This window comes from Dermacentor albipictus, chromosome 8, assembly GCF_038994185.2.
Source record: "Dermacentor albipictus isolate Rhodes 1998 colony chromosome 8, USDA_Dalb.pri_finalv2, whole genome shotgun sequence".
NCBI lineage: Eukaryota > Metazoa > Arthropoda > Arachnida > Ixodida > Ixodidae > Dermacentor > Dermacentor albipictus.
Window position 1 is genome coordinate 43,801,833 of NC_091828.1, and position 14,622 is coordinate 43,816,454.

The window sequence follows — 14,622 nt, forward strand, 5'->3', positions numbered from 1 at the left end:
CACTCCTTCACATGCTAATACTCTTACAATGGTTATCAAGCTATAACTAACTTTGCTACTTAATTGCCGTCAAGTGCACTTGAGAGCTAGGGCATGTATGTAATAGTTGCAGCTTTCATACAGCTGAACATCTCAAATGTTTGAATTTCACAGCCCCTCTATGAAGGAAGGTTTATTAATCTTTTTATAAACATTTGTCAGAGACAACATGATTGTTGACTGCAGATATGTACAAATAAATTCCAATTTCTTTGCAAGCATGAAGTGTTTATAAACTCAGATTTTATGAAGTTTGTTGGTGGCTTGTCATACTCGTGGCACTGTGGAGCAATGCATAGCCACATGCCATCTGTCAATTACGGCTGCACTTGTGAGCATTCCATGGTCCAATCCAGGTTTTGCCAAGTTTACTGATAACACTGCACAATGATGCAGCTCTCTGGTGTGGCTGCTGTAGAGGAGCAGGAAGAATAACTTCAGGGTGCATAAACTTGCGTGCGACATTACAAGTGCAAGCTTGAATTGTGAGTGCCATGCAGGGGAGGCTAGCATTGAGGCACCGACCGCGCGGGAAAATTTGGCGACATTTAATTTCAATATGTATTATCGAGGCGGCAGGAAAAGTTAACTTCAAGCTGCATGAAGTCGCATATTTGGCACAGCACTGTAGCATATACAAGATGACTACTTTTTTGGTATTCACTTATAAATAAAGTCATTATGTGAGTCATTTGCAAATAAAGTTTTTACTGCGTGTGCTACACAGGGGAGTATAAAACTGCAGTACAAAACTCGCTGAAGGTACGGTGACTCTGTTGCTATTCTAGGAATTGGAACTGTAGCACGCATTCATTTTTGAAAACTGTGTATGCGTGTGCTCATGTGTGTGCATGTGTGTATGTATAATAGGCACCATGTAGGGTTAAATACAGGTGTACAAATTCACATGCTATAGTGTACATGTAGGTGATGCCCACTTTGCATTCTCCAGCAACGGCTCCCTCGGAGTAATGGAACCAATATCTAACAGCATGCTTTTGCGTACTGTGCAGGTGTTCCAGATAAACATGATGGCCTTCATGTTTTGAGCAACACACACCTATTATAGTAGCATTTTGGCAAGCTTATGACTGGGGAGTGCATGTATCTTGAAAGTCATGTCGTGCTCAGTGAGCATGCTGTGCAGGCAAAACATTTAAGCAGCATGAAGCCACAGATAGCACAATGTCGTATAGTTATTGTGTGTACTTTGCTGTGAAAAGGAACTCTCGAGTGCATTATCTTGCCGAAAACAACTGCCACGATGGCTAACAAGATATTTAGTGTCCCGCTGCCAAGCATGGGTTCGATTCCCTGCTCCATTTCGATGCGGGTGGAATGCAGTAATGCCCCTGTACATGCACACTTTTTCTTTCTTCACAATTTTGACGAGGTGCAGCCCTTACATGGGACCAAAAATTTCAGTTCCGTGGAAGGGTCGTTGCTACGAGATGGCTCAGTGGCATGTGGAAGTACACAGTGCGCGAAAATTCGCCGATGCGTGTGCACGGCCTCAGGGCACCAAACATGAGTGCTTCTCCATTAGAATGTATTAAATGCATAAACATTTCTATGTCTACCCAACGAGAAAAACCGTCCATCCACCCGCCCCGTAAGACGATCACTTTCAAGATAGCGTCCGCAGCAGCGAGGGAATTCGCCTTCATGCTGCCTTTCACTTCAATGCGAGCTACGCGGCGAGAACACAGAGCACACGAAGCTGTCAGCAGTCACCACACTGAATAGGCTCCCTCCATTCCATTCTCAAGAACAGACGCTGCAACGAAAATTCGTGTGCTTGCAAATGAAGCCATCAAAACTTTATGGAATACACCCAGCTTAAAGCATACACGTCTACACCGACTGGACCCATCCCTTCGACTTCGACCCCCGCCTGGACTCTCTCGCCTCGAAACAGCAGTACTTTGCCGACTGTGGCTTGGTGTCGCCTATACAAGATCCTTCGCCTTCCGAGTCGGTATGGATGACAGCGCGGCTTGCAGACACTGCGGCGGCGAAGAGACTATCGAACACGTGCTTTGCCACTGTCCTCGATACAGCGCGCACCGGCTGTCACTAGCGACCGCGTTGGCGCGCCTTGACGACAGGCCGCTTTCAGAACAGTCGGTTTTGGAATGCCGACGTGAACTGTCGTCGCAGCAAAAGTCGGTCAAGGCTCTGTTGACTTTTCTACGTGACAGTGGCCTATTAGAAAGACTCTAATGACCCCATTTCGTCCCTTCTCATATTTTTTTTTTCTCATGCTTTCATTTTTGTCACGCTCTTCTTTCCGTCTTTATTTCCCCTTTCCCTTCCCCTAGTGCAGGGTAGCAAACCGGACGTTTTAAGTCTGGTTAACCTCCCTGCCTTCCTTTCATTTGCATCTCTCTCTCTCTCTCTCCCTGCAGTGAACAGGCGGTGCCACTGAGCAGCAGCAGTGCCGTGCTGCTCATATACATGTGAAAGCCGTGCATATATCCGTGATTTGCCATTTTTTGTGTAAATGAATATGCAAGTGTGGTCCTCGGTGATGTCGCAAATACTTTTTGCGTGTTTAGGAATAATAAAGGAAAGGGAGAGTACTTTCATGCTGCTGCATTAACCAGCAGAGACAAGCTGTACGCTACGTCGCACATTCTCTCCGTGAAAGAAGTGGCCAGCCTGGACATGCATGCGAAGTGCCGTTCGCAGCAGGGAAGGCAACTGTGAAAGCTCGTCCTGCATGCCAGTAAAGCATACTGTGACATTAACATTGAAGTCGTTAACTGGCACCCTGAAAATGTTGTGCTTCTAATAGGTTGACCTATTTTTAATAGACGCCTCGCTGTTGGCGATGCCTCATTGCGCTCCGGCGCGTTGTAAACTGCAGCCTATCATGTGATGCCCAAGTCACATTGTTACTTTAGAACGCCACCCAGCTCGATCTGGACCGACTACAGCTGCACGGTCACTAAATTTGGGTCACGATTTTTTTCTATATGCGTTCAGTCAATCGAGATCCGCGCATCGAGTTCGAGCTTCACGATTGCGATTGTATGCTGTCGTCAGCACCGTCATGCCGAGTGACTTAAACTCGGTTCAAACTGTTGGGCCATGTAGCAGTGGCCACGCTAGATCAAAATCGAGAAATTCTGTCCAGTTGGGCGCGATCAATTTTTATAGTGACTGTGTGATACCACGATGCTCTAATGTTCCATGTGCTTCGTCGTCGTCTGGCATGGCTCCAAATGAAAGCTTTTGCGGCTTTGGAGCAGTTGTAAGCGGTCTGTCGTGGCTCACTGCTGAACACAGAACTGGGACGTGCTTGTTGACGTAATTGGCCCAACTACGGGTCGCTTCGCGTGGCTAGTGAGACAAACAAACTCTTATTTATGAGGTCTTTTTATTCGCCAGATTATTCTTGTCAGCCTGCGCCACTTTGTAAACATCCCGAAAAAGCGTCGGGTTGTTGTCAAGATGACAGTCGATTGTGCTTTTTGCTCCATTGACGAAATGATTAGAGCATATCCTGGTTGAATCATTTGGGATCCATTCGAAGCCATCTACAGCTGAAAGATTAGATGTATTAACCATGAGATTAGAATTTACATGACGTGAATGTTTGTTTTTCATCATGTACAATGATCGAGGTTCATTATCCCCTTTTCACAAGGTCTGATTTCACTTGTGAATTCATTTGCTTGTGTCTGCACTTTGCTTCTGCAAAGCGATTTCGCAAATGTAAAGTCGCAAGAAAAATTGCACCATGTGAGACTGCGCCTCTGATGCCAGCAGTTGAAATGAGTATCATATATGAATTAGCGCTCACAAGCATAACATAAGCTTCCTCGGCATAAAATATTGCTCATCACACAGGCCAGTGTTATCCTGATCATACCAAGTGATAAGGCTATACTAAGCTGTCGTCAAATCAGCGCAGTCATGACCAATGTCTTTTAAATGTTGAGCAGCTGACCCAGCCATGACCGCTGGCATTGCACAAGCTGCGAAAGGCATACGTGTGGCACAATTTACAAAACAAACCCTTCTCTGAAATATGACAGAAGCTGACATACTTAACTCCCCTCACAGCTGTGATCCATTTCTTTCATCGTTCTAGTTCGTAAGGCCTGCCAGGAAACGTGTACCGATTTAACCTGGGCTGGCCTTCGTGGCTGTGAGTCTTGCGCAGCAGTATCGCCGGTTCCGCTTTTTCTTTTTCACACCTCCGTAATTTCGATGCTTGTCCGTGAAGCACAAGCCATTGCACTGTCACAAGACATATCATAGAAGAAAGGGGCGGGAGGGCTAATTAACAAAGCAAAACGGCCCCAACCGTGCCCGACACGAAGTGCAGTGCGCGTGAAGTAATATGCATCAAGTTGGCCGAGCCGCAAAGTAACCTTCCCAGTACTGCCTCATCGCTGTGGCAGATGGCGCCAAAGTAGCCGCAAACTTGTCTCTACGGAGCCTATCGCAGATTGCTTTCGAGATGCGGCCCTCGCAGCTGATTCAGATGCAGCCGCCACCAGGGTGTGATTGATCACAGCTCGTAATGGTTCGATATGGATTTATAAGGCGCTAAAGAGCGACAACGGCTTATAATGATCAGAACACTGTTGGCGCACCTGGAACCGCCACCTGTGCTAGTTTGCTTGCGTCATTATTCATCTTTCGCTGCTGTTGGCAGCAGTTCATGTCACTGCAGCACTGTTATTTGTGCTGGCCAGAGCAAGTTTCAGAACATTAATAATGACAGCGGGCTGTGTGGAGATGAACAAGTGGCACAATGCTTACACATACTCGGACAACTCCTAGAGGAGTTTCTGTGTAATTCTTTCTTTTTCTTTTTCAATATTTTGGGCTGCCAAGTTGTGGGTGTGGTCCTTACACACGAGTGTGACCCTTATACGAGTCTATACGGTAGATTTAGGTGCGGGTTAACTAACCCCAAGTGGTCACAGTTAATCCAAAGCCCTCCACTATACAGCCTCCTTCATAGCCCACTGTGCCGTTTTGGGACATCTAATCTTTCTATAATTTGAATGTTTTAATCTTTTGTAAAGCAAAAGTAGTACAGTGCATATGTACCAAGCATAATGTAAATGCTTAGTATATGTACAGACTGTACCTGCTCAGTTTTTTTATGTTCATTTATTTTATTTTATTTTATTACTGTGACATGCAGGCAGGACTTGCTGAAATGGAATGGCTGGGGATACAAAGACTCCAAGTTTGTGGTCGATGGCACCACTCACCATATTTCGTTTACAGGTGACAGGTGAGCTGGGATGGCTTTTCTTTCTATGCTGTGTCGGAGTGACCTTTGCTTTTTAATACCCACGGTGCCATTCTTTCATTACGTGGCAAGACCTTTGCTTCATCATTGGGCGAGGTGGATTGGGGTTGCTCTGTTATACAGGCAGAATTACTGTAAACAGTTGTTATAACTGGCATCGTTTTAAATAAATTTCATAACATGCAGTATTTCATAAAAACCCATAGCAGAGTGGGACGCCTATTCCAACTGTGTGGGAGCTTGTATAATGTATTCGAAACAGACATGTGCTTGATAGTGACAACATGACAGCGGCTCAAGTCTGCTGATATCGTTTAGCTGTTGCCTCATCGGACGTGTATCATTTTTGTGATATACTAGTCGTAGTCCGTGCATTCATAGTCTAGTTGCATTCTGCCAGGTGCCGGAGTGGCCTTTGCTGTGCTCTTTGTTTCTCTAGGTTTATATGACAAAAAAAAAAAAGATCATCATATAGACTGCTCCGGGCAGTCCCATGCAAATTTCCTGCTCTCAAGCGCTGCTGGTGACACATTTTGCAGAGTAGCACAGCATTAGTCTGAGCATGCCGCTTGGGCTTCATCATGTCAACGAAAAAAGAAGACTAATGCATTAAAGGCAGTAATAGCAAAAGTTGCCAGTATAGTTGCAGTGCTGTTATTGTGGCATTATGATAGCAACATATTTGTCTGTACATCTATTCACGCAATTAATGTGAATGTGAGTAAACTCCTGCACTGACATGACAAGAACTTATTTGGCTCTGCACAGGGTTGCCAGAGTATAAATTGTGACTGTTGAAGCAGGTACAGCACAACAAGCATGTAAGGAAAGTATGAATTAAAAAAAGCATTAAAGCATAGTGGATTACAAGTACAGTTGAGCCTCATTAGGAGCAAGTCGTATCCAATGGGAAAATACCTTCGTCATGTCCGATATTCGTTGTATGCTGATATTGACAAGAAAATTTCTAAGGGCTTTGTTTTTTCTTTGCTATATCTGAAAACTCTTTGCATCCAGGTTCAGTATGCCAAGGTTCAAGTGTAATAAAATGCCACATATTCTCTAAGCCCTACGTAGACATTCATTCATTCATTCATACTTCATTTACTTGCTTGTTCATTTGCTTACTCGAAACATTGGCTCAACAGATACAAGATTGGAAACAAGGTGCTGCCTCACTTCAAGGCTTGGGTCGAGTCGGCGCTGGGTGTCGACCTCAATGTCCTCATTCCGTCAAAGGTAGGGAAAGGTGTCCAAGACAGGCAAGGAGGCAGTACCAAGCACTTGCCAGTCACCTTTACTCTGCTGTCTGACATGCAGGCATTCCCTTTGTTCCCCAGGAGCCCAGCATCTTGTGCGTTTACATGTGCACATCTTGTGCTATGTTTCATCCACTTCCATATTGATTGTACTAAGCTTTCTTGCAAAAAAAAAATGCTTCTAGTGCTTGTGCTTGGTTCAAGAGAAAGATCAAACTTGAAGTCATTCTATTCTTCAGAGAGAATGCTAGATAGCTGCTGCACATAGTCTTAAGACACCTGTATGGTGGAACTGCAGATGATTGGCATGCCCTTAAACAAGGCAGGTGCTGTTGTGAGTAGCATCCAGTTAGGTGCAGCATTCATAATGGGAACAGCACGAACAAGACGACGACGGAGTGAAATGACACAGGACGAGCGCTGACTCACAACTATAGTTGCGAGTACAATAACACAATATAATAATGTCTTATATTCAGTATACATTTCAAGTGGCTGGATGGATGCTTTCCAAGTGTGCCAGACGTGAAACAGTTGATGTGCCTGACATTACTGTATAGAGTTCTCGCACGAAGTCCACATTCTGTAAATTTGACAGGGCTCAATGAAAACTTGAAAATTCTTGATCCGTTCTGCAGCAATACATTTTTCCTGATCCTGAAGACATAGAAAAGTGTTGTGAAACTAAATGTTCATTGGACAGAATGAATAGTTGTGAGTCGGCGCTCGTCCTGTGTTATTTCACTCCGTCGTCTTGTTCACGCTGTTCCCATTATGAATGTGTACCAACTCGCCCAACTTTCCATTTCAATTCAGATGCAGCATGGGTGTAAGCAAGAAGAGCTCGTGAATATTGCACTAGCCATCAGCTGCTTTTTCACTCTCTGCTTCTTCAAACAACAAGTCTTTAGCCAGGAGATTCTTATAACCGTTCTCCTACCTGTCTTTTGAGAAAGCAAATGTCATTAGTTTATCATAATTAACTCTTTCCTTACCAGGCCATAAGAATCGATCAATTTAATTTATAACTTTTTGGTGCATTGTTAAACATTGCCATCCAAACTCTTCCACAAGCAACACCATTCACTGTATAAAATGAAGACTGTACTTTAATTTTTGGTCAGATTTGCCATTTCTCAGCACATTGGGGGCATCTGGAAAATTGAAGCCTCGACTGGGAGTACCGTAGAAACTGGCCTCCAGTGTTCCTAGCACTTTGCCAATCAAACAATGCAACATGTGCCCTTTGTTGTACTCGGCTGCATAACTTAGAAATGTCAGCTGCAGTCAGGACAAAGGCTTTTGTCGAGTTGTCGAATTTCCGCTTTAATGCCTGCTCTGCTTTAACCCCTGAGGCACTGCTCACATATTGTGCATGCCGAGATAGTACATGAAAAGCAGAGGCACTAATAGAAATGATTGTCTTCAAAATGTGTCGCAAACATCTTTAATCACTTAGAATGAACCTGTGTTGCAATTTTGAATGTTATATGCAAGGGGCTTTAGTAAAATGAGTTGGAAGGTAGGCGATGAAGTCTTTACTCTGAGTGTCAATACGTCGTCATGTCAAGAGGGTTCACTTCTTTTATTGTTTTTTCACAATGTCTTTTATTCAGTATAGATTTCAAGTGGCTGGATGGGTCTTTTCCAAGTGTGCTAGACATGAATCAGTTGATATTCTCATACCTGACATTACTGCGTAGAGTTCTCGCATGAAGTCCACATTCTGTAGATTCGACAGGACTCAATGAAAACTTGAAAATTCTTGATCTGTTCTGCAGCAATACGCTTTTCCTGATCCTGAAGACATAGAAAAGTGTCATGAAACTAAATGTTCACTGGACAGAATTAATAAGCGCCTGAAAGGCATGACGCCTCAGACATCAACATATGTTTAGGAGTGTGCATTACTTTGATTATTATGTTCACCTAATATCAAGTGCAGCTTTATTTTTGTCCACAGTGGATTGCGTTTGTCCATTATCATTTTGACAGTGTGTGTACATTGTAGTATGAGAAATCATTCTCATTATGCATTCTTAATTCACACAAGAACATGCAGTCAACTTCAGACTGACCTTTCATAAAAGCTTTACTAGCAGTCTGATGTCTTACTTTTTGAACACCACTTGTGCGAATACTCTTATTCATTACTGTACAATACTGCACAAAGCAGGTGAAGGCGGTAGCACCAAATGGTTACAGAGGGAAGCTTATTGGGCATGATAATCGAGTATGAGGAGGTTAGTGAATGTTCTTCGACCTGGCAACCGTTGCTTCAAAAGCGTAAAGAATGCAGGAAAAAAGAAAAGACGCTTGCTACAAGGAGTCAAAACAGACACTACCTACGCAGTAGGCGCACACCCATTTTCACATTTGTGAAGCCATGGCTTTCCCATATAGCACGAGCATCACAAAGGCTAATGAACATGTGATCAAATCAGCCCAAATATATTTGGTACAATCTAACTTGAAGAAGTTGGAGGAAACCAGGACCAAGCCAGATCTTGTCTATTTCAGAACATTTTTTTTTGCGCTCAGCACTTTTAATAACATTCACAAATTAATTATTTTTCATTACTCTATTCTGAGATGCCTTTCTAAAGTTTCGCATAAGAATTCTCCAAAGCTGGCGAAATATTTCTTCTTTACTTCCATTCAAAACACCAATACTTAATATGATTTTATGTATCACAGTAGGGTATGTTATGAATAATATGTGTTAAAGTAAAAGGATCAACTATAGAAGCAAGAAAAATGGGCTCATTTACTGGCAATAAGGAAAGAGTTAAGCAAACTTCGCCCACAAACTCATGGAGGGAAAAGTAACTATGTTTCTTAATTGAAATGTAGGCAGGGAAACAAAACGGAAAAAATAGACAACTTGCCGCTGGTGGGAGCTGGACCCAAAGTTTTTGCATGACGTATGCGATGCTCAGGCAATTGTGCTATGGTGGCATCTATACCCCCCATCTACTTTTCTATGTATGTACTGGGTGTGTTAGCTGGTGTCACTCCAGGCCTTACGTGGCAGATGTGGAATATTCTTTCAACCATAGGTGTGGGCTGTGGCAGTTGGTAGAGCATCGCATGTATCACGCGGGGATTGTGGGTTCAACTCCCATTGGCCAAAAGCTATCTCTTCTTCCACTTTCATTTCCTTTTTCTGTTATTAATGCTACACTGCGATAGGGGGTGTCCATGTTTGTACCCCTGAAGGTAATGAAAACTAACCACGAAGGCCAAGCATGTTGTTAATTTACCTTAAGCTTTCCTTGGCTTCATTGTCTGTTGGCTTATATGTTCATGATGCAGAAATACAGATGCACAAACAGTTTTGCGTCTGTGTTTTGCATGCCTGCCTTTTTGTACCATAAATTCCTACTGACTTGCAGTCTATTGCCATAGGTTTCATGCATTTCTATCAATGTTTCTTTCTCATCACATGAACCTGTTAATGTTTTGTTGCCTCTGTGTTTGTCCTCCTTTGGTGCCTTATGCCCTGTGGCTGCCTGCTGCATCTTGCTGTCTCCAAGCAGCAGCTTGCTTGCTGAGGCACCTCATGCTGTCTTGCACTGTGCATGCCTGCCTGCTTTCTTTGTGCACTGCTCTGCTCGTGGCCTCTGCCGTGCCTCCATCCCGCATGTGCCCTCAGGAGCCCATAAAAAGCACCAAGTCCTCTCTGCAAGACTCCTCCACCGTGGCCATTAACCCTGTCCACAAGTGTGTCAGGGTAAGCTTGTCGAATGCCCCTCTTGCAGCCACAGTCTTCCCGTAAAAATTTTACTTGTAGCTGACACTGGCACTGCTATCGTTCTGCTACTGTGGGAATGATGGGTAATACAAGGATTGGCTTAATCCTCGGGCTTGTGGCTTCAGACGTTCTTGTGGCATCAGTTATTTTGCAATTAGCTTTCTAACTTTCCAAGCAAGTATTTTTCTAAAAGCATGAAGGAAATAAGTTTTTGCATGCAGGTATGATAGTTGTGAATTATTGTATTTATAATGCAGTATGTTGCTGAAAATGATCAATTCTAAAAGTCGCGCGCAGTCATTTTAAGTCAGAAAAACATCATTTAGGCAAATCCAGGTACAGTCAACTCCCATTAATTCGACCCTGACAGGACCGACAAAGTTTATCGAATTATCCGGGTGGTCGAATTAAACAATATGCAGAAAAAGTGCCAAAACACACCGTCCAATTCATTTGACTGTATTTCTCCTGTTCTTACATGCCTCCAAATCAAATGTGCTGCCGCCTTCTGTGCCCAAAGTAGAAAAACTGACGTAGAAATGGCATCACAACTCCTAAACAAAATAGAAATGTAATATGCACCCAATTTTTTAACTTAGAAGAAAGCGAGTTTCGCTTGAAATGCAAGCATCGATTGCGCTAGCAAATCATTCAACAGCCACATGAAGTAAGGTTAGTCGTTTTATCAGCTGCATAAACTGCTGTAAACATTCGCTAACTAAATTAACAAGCATGATGTCACGTGCACACATGAACACATCTCGCTCGATTTCTGCAGACACTTGCTGTTAGAACGCTGGCGTCATGAAGAGTGGCAGCAGCAGTGAGCGAATTCCCCTTCATGCTGCCTCTCGTTTCAACACAAACTAGGCCCGCGAGAATGCAATGCATGCACGCAGAGCCATCAGCAATCTCAGGTCCGCTAGCCTTTGAACCCACGGCAGATTTCCTTCAAAATAGGACGCACGCAGCCACGTTCAGCTGCCGCAGCTAGAGAGGCGCATTAATCTGACCCTTCCCCCCTTCCTAGCGCACGCACATCTCCCCTGCTAACCCCTGGTGCGCCTGAGAAGATGGCCCGCACCCTCCCTCCCAGCCATCTTCCCTTGCGAGTGCGAGAAGACGCTGCCGCACCAAACCACCATCTTTCTCAGCTCACTGAGAAAGTACGGCGCGCGGCCGTGATGTTGTTGCTCTTGGACTTTACATGAAACTTTACAGCAATGCCGACGGTGTAAATTCGCATGGAGTATCCATGTAATTTCTATCGCAGTAAAAAATGGGCAAGGGTCTAATATGAGTTACATGATTGTGGCCTGCTTCCTAAAGTCAGTTTTGCCGCAGAATGCCCCTTTTATCCGGTAAAGCATACAAGCGCCCCAAGTGCAGTTTTGGTTTTGTGTCTGATTGCACCGAACAGGCAATTTTCGACCGAATTTCTCGGCGAACAAAGAAGGAGGGGGGGGGGGGGGGAGGGTGCAGCACCCATAAGAATTGGGCAAGTACTGTAATCGGACATTGTGTGTGTACCATTATTGCTTGACTATCTTCCTAGGGAAGATCAAAAATAGGTGTTTTTGACTGGAGGTCACATGTGTTCAACACATTCAATGTCTCTTGAGCTCCGCCAAGACATACTGCCACTAATGGGTCCACTATCGGGATCACCATCGGGGTCACATGTGTGCGCGGTGACTGGTCAAATTCGAATTATCTGCTGAAGGCCAATTTTCTGATCGAAATAACAGAAGTTTCAGGCCATAGAAAATGGACCTTCGGTCAGTATCAAATTAACTGAAAAATTTAAGTAAATAGTCGGTTATAACAGAGGAAAGGCCACTGAACCACTCTTTAAATGTATGCTTTTAATGCACATGACACCCAAATTAATCACGCACCACATGACACTTTCAGACTTTACTTCTATAGCCGTTGTGTGTTGATTGGAAGGCACGTTTTACATAGTCAATTATTTTCTGAACTTGAATTGTAAAGGAGACATCTCTATATAACTGGCACTGTTCGGGTGTGCTTACTTTGTGTAGTGTTTATGGTATTTTCTAAAATTTTCCAGAAGATAACCCTTTCCCAGTCCAGTATTAGCGAAATTCATGTTATAATAATTGTGGCTCAATTTGGAGAAAAAGAATAAGCAAATTCCTTCTCTGCTTGTGGCTCTGTCACTGGGGGTGACCTTTTTATTTCTCTTGCAAACATGACCTATATTATGCTAAGCAGCGTAACCCACCAGGTGCTATCTTTTCTGTTGGCAACAGCCACCTCCTTCGGACCACGACCTTCCACCCCCCATCATCAACGAGGCATTCCTCGAGGATGTTCGTCGTGCCGGCATTTCTTACTCAGCTGATGGCCAAGACAGACTTTTCAGGGCACATGGTAAGAGATATTTAAGAGCCTTGCGATTCCCATTCAGCTGAAGGTTTTGTTGTTCTCCCTCACTCACTCTGTCACCACTCTACCACTTCTCATTCATTCATTCATTGAAGTGTGTAGGTACTGAAATATGTTTGTGTTGTGTATTTGAGTTATTGCCGTTATTGTTCTTGTTGGTGCCATTGTTTTGCTCAAGTGGGGGGGGGGGGAGGGGTGATAAGCATCGCATATGCTTACACAACATAAGAGCACTTTATCCATTTTGTCACTTGAACTTGCATTTCCCAGTCTCTTTGACACTCGGTACTAACTCTTATGAAAACGTACGTAAAATGAATCGGTCTTTGTATCTAAAACGAATCTAAATAACATGCTGATTGCAGATTACTGTTCTAGAGGCTTTGCAATGTTATTTTATCTATCAGCATACACAGCTGCACAAATTTCAAATGTGGGCATGTTTTGATTATTTCTTTTTGATGCTTGTCTTCAAGTAAGCCACTTCTGGCTGTCCCGGTCTACCTGCTGGGAGGCCAAAACGCTTTAATCACCTGAAAGCCTTCTTTGAATTACGCGGCATTGAAATGCATTGCAAGCTCAGTAGGACCCCCAAAACTCATAGGTTTGTTTGAGTGAATTTAACTTTTGAATCGGCCCACATTGCATTGTTGCGTGTTTCTGTGTTTGCATCCGCTGACTGCCGTCGCCTTCTCTTCTCCCAGGTCACACCATGCGAGAAATCTTTACACTGCGTGAAGGTTCCTTCGCTCGAATTCCTGACTTGGTCGTCTGGCCACGTAAGTGAACTGCTGAAAGGCATTGCAGGTATTTTCACAGAGCCTGCCAATTAACCCCGTCAGGCTTCAAATATTTCTTCCCATTGAAAACTTATTTTCACCACATTTCTTGCATCCTTAAAATCGTGAAATATGTACAGCTGCAGATTAGATTCGTAATTTTCAATTAGTCGGCTAGATTTCTCAAGTTTACAGAATTTGGATTGCATGCGAGAATGCTGCAGGGGTGTCAGACATGACAACGTTCCATGTTCACGTACCTGAAAGGCACCCATCAAGCCACTCGAAGACTGTGCTAGATGTAAAACATAGTGAAAAAATAAATGTAAGTGAAACCACTACATTACAATCATACTGACATTGAAAACAAATACCCAGCTGTCTAACTTGCCACTTATTTCACCGAAGCACTTTACACATTTTGGTCAGACTTGCAGCAAAGGTCCAATTAGGTGTGCTTCAATATGCATGTGACACAATTTAAATATTGTCGTTTTCATCAATGCTTTTTGTTTTGCTGCACCCTCTTGGTGTGCATCATTTTGCACACAGCACATGAAGGGGATAAAGTTATAATTTTAAAATGGTGATCAAAAGGGCGTTTCTGAAATGGAGTCGCATACATTAGTAGCTTGTCGTTATAAAGAAATTGCTTCATTTGGAACATCGCTTTATTTGAAGTTTTCCTCGTTTGTACCACAGTGTTTGCATTTTATGCCGGATTATTCTAAGTGCAGCAGCACCAACACCAGACTCCTCTTATTACGAAATCCAAATCAAGAAAATCTGCATGGCACTTCTTGGTGCTACTTACATGACGCCCATTGGCATTTCTTCGGACCAACCTGTCAAAGTAATGACCACTGTAAAAGTCATTCCACTACATCGCATTAGCCCTTTGGAGCTAACTGTGTCATGCAACGATAACGGACAGACAAGGAAGCTATTCACGAGTGACAGCTTAAATTTCGCCACTGTCATGTCGCTACAAATGACTACAACTTTGTTTCATTATAGGCTTTACGAGCTTCCACGCTGTTGGAACAGACATTCTGCACTACTATGGCTCTCCTACAGCTCCTCTGCTTTTAACGAAATATT

At 43.5% G+C, this 14,622-nt stretch overlaps 1 protein-coding gene across 2 annotated transcripts in view; it reads left to right on the plus strand.

Annotated features, from left to right (window-relative positions):
* Positions 1–14,622, plus strand: part of Agps (alkyldihydroxyacetonephosphate synthase) — a 72,064-nt gene that overhangs the window by 36,326 nt on the left and 21,116 nt on the right. The window contains exons 2-6 of one of the 2 annotated variants that reach the window (XM_070523286.1): positions 5,207–5,299; positions 6,466–6,556; positions 10,232–10,309; positions 12,607–12,727; positions 13,447–13,521. In XM_070523286.1, the coding sequence (XP_070379387.1) occupies positions 5,207–5,299; positions 6,466–6,556; positions 10,232–10,309; positions 12,607–12,727; positions 13,447–13,521 (458 nt within the window). The remainder of the gene's footprint in view (positions 1–5,206; positions 5,300–6,465; positions 6,557–10,231; positions 10,310–12,606; positions 12,728–13,446; positions 13,522–14,622) is intronic. The other variant, XM_070523287.1, reaches the window with a different exon arrangement.